Source organism: Parambassis ranga, chromosome 10, assembly GCF_900634625.1.
Source record: "Parambassis ranga chromosome 10, fParRan2.1, whole genome shotgun sequence".
In the NCBI taxonomy this organism is placed as follows: Eukaryota; Metazoa; Chordata; class Actinopteri; family Ambassidae; genus Parambassis; species Parambassis ranga.
In genome coordinates, this window is record NC_041031.1 from 24,054,660 (window position 1) to 24,064,486 (window position 9,827).

The 9,827-nt window shown below is 51.0% G+C and overlaps 1 protein-coding gene across 1 annotated transcript in view; it reads right to left on the minus strand.

Moving 5' to 3' along the window:
* LOC114443082 (tripartite motif-containing protein 35-like) overlaps nt 1-9,432 on the minus strand; it is a 24,981-nt gene extending 15,549 nt beyond the window's left edge. Inside the window, exons 1-3 of the mRNA XM_028416985.1 lie at nt 9,204-9,432; nt 9,040-9,107; nt 8,927-8,988 (exon numbers count right to left, since the gene is read on the minus strand). Coding sequence (XP_028272786.1) covers nt 8,927-8,988; nt 9,040-9,107; nt 9,204-9,432 — 359 coding nt within the window. The remainder of the gene's footprint in view (nt 1-8,926; nt 8,989-9,039; nt 9,108-9,203) is intronic.
* Between the last annotated feature and the right edge of the window lie 395 nt (nt 9,433-9,827).

Below are 9,827 nucleotides of genomic sequence, written 5' to 3' on the forward strand. Positions count from 1 at the left end.
AGAAACAGTAAAAAGGTGTGAGTGACTGCCGGCTGCCGCGACCACCTGCAGACCTAAATTGGGCAATTAGAGCGGCTGTGTGTTTTCTTAGCGGGTAATGCTCAGTAATGAGTTCAGCAGTGCAGATCTGCCCGAGGCCCCACCTTCACCCCGCAAAGACAGGAAGAAATCGACAGGAGAGAAAACACTCCGCATCACGGCGCGCTCGGCCTGTCACTCTATTTAATCTCCAGCTTCAGCAGAGTGCTCTCCTCCCCTCTCCTCCCCCTCTCCTCCCCTCTCCTCCTCCTCCCCCTCTCCTCCTCCGTATGATTCATTGACCGGATCCCCAAAGAAGCTGCAGCCAGGTCGAGTAAATCCCCCTCTCTTAATTAAGATTTCTCTCACCCCTCATCCCGGTGCTGCCTCCCCTCCCCGCCCCCCATCCTCGCCCTCAGCTCGCGCTGAAAACTTCTGCAGCTGACAAGAAATCAATGCGTCCGGGGCTCAGGTATTGGATTGCAGGTGGGCCCAGGAGGGGCCCCGGACGGCCCCGGGCCCCCTGGCTGCCGCGCCGAGCTGTCCGCTACCGTTAGCCCCCGCTGCAGCCGAGATGTGAAGTCTTTGGCTGCCGGATAAAAATGTCAGGCTCTAATAGGCTCCGCTGTGATTAGCTGAGATGGAGTTCACAAATCCCGGGCAGAAAATCTGTTAGCAGCGATCTTTACAAGGTCTTAGGGTTTGTCGGCCGCCCGGCTCCTCCTCACAACACACCCTGTCTTATTTTTCATCAGTCTCTCAGGGAGCGCGCCCACATAAATAAATAATTGTCTGAACTTTCCGTCAATTAGAAAATAAAAAAGGTGGACTTGTTGTGAAGCTGCACACAGAATATTCATGAGCGGCTTCATTACCCGGGATGCTCCTGTTTTCAGGGATTTGCTTTCACTCTCAGGTAGAAAATATTATTTACACTTTGTGCAGGATTTCTTTCTCTTTACTTTTTGTTATTTTGCCTGAAAGTTGTGAGCCAGTGCGGGCTGGGAGTCTGACCTCTCAGAGCTGGAAGGTATCAGGCTGAGAGCGGCATCATTTATTTAGCACCAGGCCTGCTCTGAACCACCCGGAGAGGCCGCGGGACTCTCAGGGTTTATCTGCTGAGCACAAAGTCGGCTCGGCCAAACTTCAGGTCTGCGGCTCCGCTGAACTCTGAGGCTGAGCTCCGGCACCCTCAGAGGGCCGACAGAGGAGGAAGTGCAGGAGGACGTTCAGAAGCACCGGGACATGTCCACACACGGCGGGACATGTCCACACACGCGGGGCATGTCCACACACGGCAGGACATCCGGACAAGTCTGCACGTCATGTGTTTCACTGCTGATAAACAGTGACGGCTGACAGAAACTCGACAGGTAAGAGGCCGTCACACTGACATGTTCACAGTCAGAGGACGCTCGTATCATAATATTATTATTATTATTATTAGGGCCCGAGCACCGAATGGTGCAAGAGCCCTATTGAAATTCAAGGAATAATAATAATAATAATTATTATTATTATTATATAATAATAATAATAATGATAATGATAATAATATTATTTTGTTGTTATTATAGTGTGTGTTAGTTATGTAAATCCTGCAGATCTGTCAGCAGTGAAGCCGTCTGTGAGGCCGTGATTCATAATCAAAGCTTTTATTGATATTTAGGAAAATGTTTTATTTCGACCAGAACAAATATTCACTGCTGAAAAAGTCCAAAACATTTTGATTAAAAATAATGAATAAAAATACTAACAATAAATGATTCAAATGAAAAACATCATGACTGTAAACCTGTATGAGAGACGAGAATATAAAAACCCTTCACGGCGTTTGTGTGCAGTCAGACTGAGGATGAAGCAGCTCCTCTTCATCGCGCGTGTGTTTCAGAAAACGTCTGACGGTTCAGGACCTGTCCTGATGTCATTTCCAGGAAGTTCTTCCTGATGCATGCTGGGAGCTGCCGTGAGGAGCGGAGCGGGACCCGCCGCACTCTGAGCCGCGCCCTGAGCTCTAACCTCGCCATCATAAGCTGCTGACAAATGGCCGCCTTGTTCTGCTGCAATTCACGACTGTATTCTCCCAAATTAGCTTATTACAATACCCTTCCTGTCAGAATCAATGCCTCACATTATTCCTCCCCCCGCCCCCCCCCCGGCCTCCTCTGCAGATGTGAGTCTGAGTCCCAGGTGGATTATTTTCAATCAATAGAGCAGCGCGGCGGTTCTGGAGCCTCTAAATATCCAGGATTGGCTGAGCGGAGCGCGGCGGCCTGACCCGGGCAACGATCCGTTCCATAATCACCTCGGACCGGCGGATTCTTTTACAGCCGCTGGAGTTTCCCTCCAGGCTGCTCTGCTGCTTTTAATGAATTTCCTGTCTTACGGCCTCAGAAATGTCAACACTCAATCACACAGTAATTGAATTTCTGCAGCAGTCCAACATTCTGCTCTTAAAGCAGCGCCATTAAAACATTCTTTTGTTTGCACTCTTGGAAAACTTACACGGCTCTTTTTTATTGTTGGCCACGTTTATAATGTTTCTAACATCTGGTCGGGGGGGCTGAGACCTGCAGGACGGCCCAGGAGCTGGACCAGGAGAGGCCGGTTCACAGCTCCAACTGTCACGTGTCATCACAGCTTCTTCTTGTAATGTAAATATAATGAATGTAGCTGCTGTGCTAATGATACTTTAGCTTGTTTAGTCACAGGATTGTAGGCTAAGTGCTGCTGTTACAACTTGTTGAGTTGATGACCTCTAACCCACAGCAGGGAGACCTGCTGAATATATTTACTGTATATAGTGTTTATTAATGCTCAGGTGTTTCTCTTTAAATAACAAGCTGCTTAGTCATTTGGTGCCATATAGTTGTTGTTTTATAGCATTTTTATTCATTTGTTTTTCACCAGGTGCTGTGTTCAAACACCTGCCTGTTGATGCCACCACCTCCACAGATGAAGGTATGCATTATGAATAATCTGGATTATTTACATTGTTAATTATCAGGCTGATCATTATGGTCTTGTATTTCATATTTTCATCAGCAACACACACACACACACACACTGTTTCCGCTTAGCTAACGTATTTGTATCATTTATTCATCATCATTTGGAAATTCTGATTGGTCCGAACCACGCCTGGCTCAACACGAGCTCATGGCGCCCCGGGAGAGATGAGTATTCTCTGGGTGGAGGACAGTGACGCAGGACCCTGTCTTCCCCTGAAGTCAGTGTCAGTGATGCTGTCTGTGTGAAATCTGCCCATCAAGCTGCAGCAGCTCCCCGAGAGCACTGAGGCACGATGGAGGCTCTGGACCGTCCTGTAAGAGCTCCAGGTTCCTCTGTGGGCACTTATCACCTGTAATGAACACAGGTCTGACCCTGCAGCCCTCCTCCCCGTCACAGATCCCAGGACTCATATCAATTTGGAGGAGGAGAAGGAGGTGGAGGAGGTCCGCCTCCTCACAGTGAAGTAATTTGGTTTGTGAGTTATAAGCTCATAAATAAGGCCCATAAAACGGCCCGGTTCTTGTTCTGTGTTCAGGACAGAACCTGCATTGTGTCGCTCTAATTGACTGCAGGACGTTTTTTACATTGTCGTGTTTTATTTCTTAATGAAGGCGCATGGCGGCGGAGCAGCGGTGGTCAGGTGGTGCGCGGAGCAGATTAGGAGGGCGGTGTTGGTGGGGAGTCCTCTCTCAGGCCCCTGGGGGTCGCTTCAGGATGTGTAACCTGATGTAATTGAAGGCATTAAGTGCAGCGAGGCCCCCGGACAATCCCGCCTGTGTGGAGCGAATTAAAGAACGGTGCTGCTAATGGACAGAAAATGGATGGAGAGCAGTTAGAGGTCATTAGAACACAAAGCTGCTGCAAAGAGGGGCCGAGGCCACCGCTGCTCCACCTGGACCCACATCACCCAAGAGCTGAGAGAGCTGCTGCAGACACCACAGACAGAGAGAGAGCTGAGAGAGCTGCATCACAGACAGAGAGAGAGCTGCACCACAGAGAGAGAGCTGCACCACAGACAGAGAGAGAGCTGCACCACAGACAGAGAGAGCTGCACCACAGACAGCCTGCTGCACCACAGACAGAGAGCTGCACCACAGGCAGAGAGCTGCACTACAGACAGAGAGCTGCACCACAGACAGAGAGAGCTGCACCACAGACAGACAGAGAGCTGCACCACAGACAGAGAGAGAGCTGCACCACAGACAGAGAGAGAGCTGCACCACAGACAGACAGACAGCTGCACCACAGACAGACAGACAGCTGCACCACAGACAGAGCTGCACCACAGACAGAGAGAGCTGCACCACAGACAGACAGACAGCTGCACCATAGACAGAGAGGAGCTGCACCACAGACAGAGAGAGAGCTGCACCACAGACAGACAGACAGCTGCACCACAGACAGAGCTGCACCACAGAGAGAGAGCTGCACCACAGACAGAGCTGCACCACAGACAGAGAGCTGCACCACACAGAGAGAGCTGCACCACAGACAGAGCTGCACCACAGAGAGAGAGCTGCACCACAGACAGAGAGAGCTGCACCACAGACAGAGAGAGAGCTGCACCACAGACAGAGAGAGAGCTGCACCACAGACAGAGCTGCACCACAGACAGAGCTGCACCACAGACAGAGCTGAATAATTACTAGCAGGTTTTAGCTGTGTGTGGATCTGCTGCTGTTTGTCTCCACATTTATAACATGATAGAAGTTCTGCAGTCGTTGGAGGCTTCCTGGTTCCTCCGGTCGAGCTGCTGAATGTTTTTCTTTCCTCTCCGACTTAACTCCTCGTTTCCTCCTCAGGTAATGATTCCTATTTTCAGCGGATGAGATAATAACGTGGGACTGGGGGAGGAGGCGTGTCTGAGCGCGCTCAGTCTGTCAGGAGCTCAGCCCTTTCTTTCTGGATCTCGGTGGGCGATCTTAATGTGAAATCCAGAGAGAGTGAGCTGGCAGCTGCTGGCTGCAGACCAGGCCGAGCGGACCAGCAGCAAGCACACTCAGGCGGGAGGCGTCCACAGAGCGGCACTTTGGTTCCGACTGGAAACATAAATACGGAACTGAGGCCGTATTTCAGAGGCTTAGAGGTCTGACTGTAAGCCAACATGGCAGCAGCAGCGGTGGAGAAACATCCACATCCTTTAGTCATAACTTTTATTTTTAACAGTGAAATTCAGGAAGAATATAAAATGTTCCTGTAAACAGCAGAAACAACTTCAGTCCACTGAAACAACCCAGGAGGAGGTCAGTGTCCCTGTGCGCACACACACACACACACACACACACACTCCATCCTGTCTGCAGGCAGAGTGTGTGTGCAGAATAACTCAGGTGTTCAGAGATCAGCTGCAGAGAGCTGCAGGTCAGACAGAGACGCTCTGAGTGTTGGTCATGTGACTGCTGCGAGCATGTGACTCCATCATGGCTTCCTGCTGTGTGCTGGGGAGGATAGGACTCTATGTTTGTACTGAGTCTTGTTGGAAGGAACACTCAGAGTGTGTTCAGTGTGTTCAGTGTGGAGGTTCAGGTGGAGCAGGTTAACCTTTTATCAGGACCAGCTGATGAACTGATGAAGCTGCTCAGAGCTCTGATCCAGCAGCAGAACACGGCCGACATGTGAACCTCCAGTTTATCTTTATATAAACCGTCGATCATGTGACTTGACTGCTGTGAGTTATCTTCTTCTGTGGTGGAGCTCAGGAGGGACTGGTAACATTTATTTAACGGTTTTCTCTGCGAGGAATAAAAATCATTTTTAACAGACGACTGTAACTTTACTTTAACAGGCTGCTGAATTTATAACCACTGATCCCACCGTCACACACACCACAGCTGCCAGTAACACTGTGCGTGTGTGTGTGTGTGTGTGTGTGTGTGTGTGTGTGTGTGTGTGTGTGTTCTGTAACATCTCAGGAACACTGCGACAGAATTTTTTTCCATTTTCTCAGCAGATTGGTTTTTAGAGAAACTTCCTGTTTAGAGTCACCGAGCTTCCTCCAACCAGGTGGGGGTGGCTTAGTTTTCAAAGAGGGTGAGCAAGGAAATGTTTGGTAGGGGAGAGTTAGTGAGCGAGCAGGGCCTGTTGAAGAAGACCCAGAGGCCTGGCGTAGGTTGGTTTTCCTTCATTGATCAGTTTGATCTGCAGCAGTTTGCAGGTTTGTGGACACCTGGGGCTGAAGAGTGGAGCCTCTTCTTTGTCCTTTCTCCATCTAGTTGTGATGGCCTCCACCCTCAGTTGGCATGTAGCAGCTAGCATGTAGCAGTTAGCATGTAGCAGTTGGCATGTGTGTAGAGGACTGTTGTGTCTCTGTGAGGACAACATGACAGAACTGACAGCACTTCCTGACTGGACTCTGATTGGACAGAACTGACAGCACTTCCTGACTGGACTCTGATTGGACCAAGCGGCAACCTTCGGGGCTCAAAGTGGAAGCCCATGCGGAAGTGTCAAAACTTGTAATTCACGCTGCAACAGCTGGGGGTTGGCTCCAAAAGCGAGTAATTTCCCATAGACTCCCATGTTAAAATGGCCGACTTCACAGCAGAAAAGAACATGTTTACAGCCTGGTACAAAAAATCGCTGTGGTCTCAGATGATAGGTTCTCTTCTAGTGTCAATTGTAGGGGGGTGAATTTTTTTACAACTCACTCGTTTCAATTGTATTCGGACTTAAAATTACGCCTAATTATGGGCGTTGCCGCTTGAGTGACAGACGGTTGACGTATCACAGCGTGAGTTTCCTGCTTCCACGATCGCCCGCCCCCCTAAACCCCGCTCGTGCCCCCCCTCTTTGTCCATAATCGGAGTTTTAGTTGACGTGACGCTGCCAACATGGCGGCGGTCATCACGTCCCGGAACCTCCCACTGAGACTCAAAACGGCTCTTCAGAAACAAACGGGTGACGTCACGGAGGCTCTGTCCATAGTTTTTACTGTCAATGGATTGGACAGAACTGACAGCACTTCCTGACTGGACTCTGATTGGACAGAACTTACAGCATGAACATGAAGCTGCCTCACAAAATCAAACTTTAGTCTAGTAAACACTTTTTCCTATAAACGTGCACTGATCACGTCTTTGTTCCTGCACTGTCAGAAGTTACCACACACACAGTTTGTATTCCACATATATATTTCATATTTACTATCAGTCAGTTTGACTCCAAACAAAAGGCGTCATCCCCACGTCGCTCCTCTTTCAGACAATAATTGCCGCCATGTCTGCCAAACGGTGACGTCCACATCGTAAATCATGCTGCTCAGCGCCGCATCCCACAGACTCACACACTGATCGATTGTCTCTTCACGCAGAGGTGACGGGAAACCATCCAGAGACCGCGCCGGCAGCAGCCCTCTTTGTTTGTGACACATCTTGGTGACATTAGCCTCCTTCCTGCCATCAGTGCGAGGCGGAGGTCAGCCTGCAGGCGGAGCCGACCGCTCACTGACTCACAGCGACGCACTGATGTGGTTTCTGAGAGAGTCTCTGCAGGCGGGACGAAGCTGAGAGGTCAGACACACACACACAGACACACACAGAGACACACACAGACACACACAGACACACACACAGAGACACACACAACTGCTTTGCTGTTTCTATGAAAACAATGGATTATGATCACTGATTGATTGATTAGTGACAGGTTGATTATTGATTCACTGAGTATGGATTGGTGATGGGTTGATGAACCAGTATGATAGATAGATGGATGGACTTTATTGATCCTGCAGGGGGAAGTCATTGTTACTCTAGAATACAGTAGAGCTCCTCAATACCACAGGCGGAATAACTGAAGTAGCTGTGGCTGACCTCTGTGTGACCTCTGTCAGCTGACCTCTGTGTGACCTCTGTGTGGCCTCTGTCAGCTGACCTCGGTGTGGAACAGCGCCACACGAGGTCAGCTGCAGCTCAGTGTCAGGGTGGACATAGGAAATGAGTCCCTGTTTAGAGGAGCTCTGCTGTCTCCGCCGGCTCTGCTGCGTGCTGTGCGGTGGCTGGGAGGGAGGGTCCATGATGGAGAGCTGTTTGCTCAGTGACCTCCTCTTCCTCACTGATCAGTCGTCTCCATGTGCTGTCCACTGATGCTGAGTCTCTTCATCCTGCCTGGCTCTCTGGCTCTGCCCCCCACAGACCACAGCACAGAGGTAGAGGACTGGAGGATGTGAGCTTCCTCAGCACATAGTCTGCTGAGTTCAAGTGTTCACCGTAAACTGCATCAAACCTGGAGCTGGAGCTGGAGCCACATGAGTGCATCCTATCTGAATATGCTGGCTGCCTATGTGATGTATAGGAGGAGAATAAAGGGAATCTGGGCGCAGAGCTGCAGCTCGCAGCCAAGAGAAGAGGGCCTGCCAGCAGATCAGCTGGTTCCACGTTCAGATCCTCTCAGACCTCCGTCTGAACGCCACACACAGACTCTCACCGGCACTCCGGCCTCCCGGTGCCGCCGCCTCGCTGATCTCTGATCGGATCCTCACCATCGTTCGCACAGGATGGCGGCCATATTGAGAGCTGGAAACACCTCCCAGAGGAGAGACGGATTTTAGGTCAGCTACATGTTCTGCCATCTGTTCTGCTCCACGCTGCAGGTGGTGCACGGGAATCATAAAAGAAAAGAGCGTCAGCCCGAGAGGAGCTTCGTGCCAACGGTGAGCTGAAAGAGGAGGCGGCAGGGAGGGAGGAGGGGGAGAATGAGGGAGGGACGGGGAGGAGGGGGGAGGAGGGGGGGAGGAGGGCCGTGTGTACATTTATCATCCTCAAGCTTCCCACAATCCTTTGGAGTGCGACATGAAAGACGGCCGGGGCGGGATAGTCTGAAACCTGATCAAGAAAACACAGCTCCAGAGTCCAGAACCAGGAGTGACCGCCACTGGAGAACCAAACCACAGCCACACCTGGTCCACACCCACACCTGGTCCACACCCACGCCTGGTGTAAACCTGGTCCCCAGCCACACCTAGTCCACATCCACACCTGGTCCACAGCCACACCTAGTCCACATCCACACCTGGTCCACATCCACACCTGGTCCACAGCCACACCTAGTCCACATCCACACCTGGTCCGCATCCACACCTGATCCACAGCCACACCTGGTCCACATCCACACCTGGTGTAAACCTGGTCCACAGCCACACCTGGTCCACAGCCACACCTAGTCCACATCCACACCTGGTCCACAGCCACACCTGGTCCACATCCACACCTGGTCCACAGCCACACCTGGTCCACATCCACACCTGGTCCACAGCCACACCTGGTCCACAGCCACACCTGGTCCACATCCACACCTGGTGTAAACCTGGTCCACAGCCACACCTAGTCCATATTCACAGTCGGTCCACATCCGCACCTGGTATAAAACCCGGTCCACATCCAAACCTGGTCCACATCCACACATGGCCCACATTCACACCTGGTCCACATCCAAGCTTCTACAGGAGGGGGATCAAACTCCGAGATGCAGGCTGTGTTGTGGTTCTGAGGATCTGGCTGCACATCACTTCACTCCCTTTCTGTGTGTGTGTGTGTGTGTGTGCCGTCGCGTCGAGGTTGACGCATCATAGACATCACCCTAGTTTAAAGCTGTTTTTGAGACAAAAAAAAAGATGGCCGCCAGCAGGAAATGAGGACCGGTGAGGTTCGTGGAGGAAGAGGAGAATCATCATCATCATCAGCTCCTCTGGTCACATCTGAACTGGTTTTCATGAACTCCTTCCTCAGTGGACGCTCCTCACTGTCAAACTCCAGGTGGGACCAGCTTTAGGTGTCCGTCCCCCCCCCCAGTGATGGATG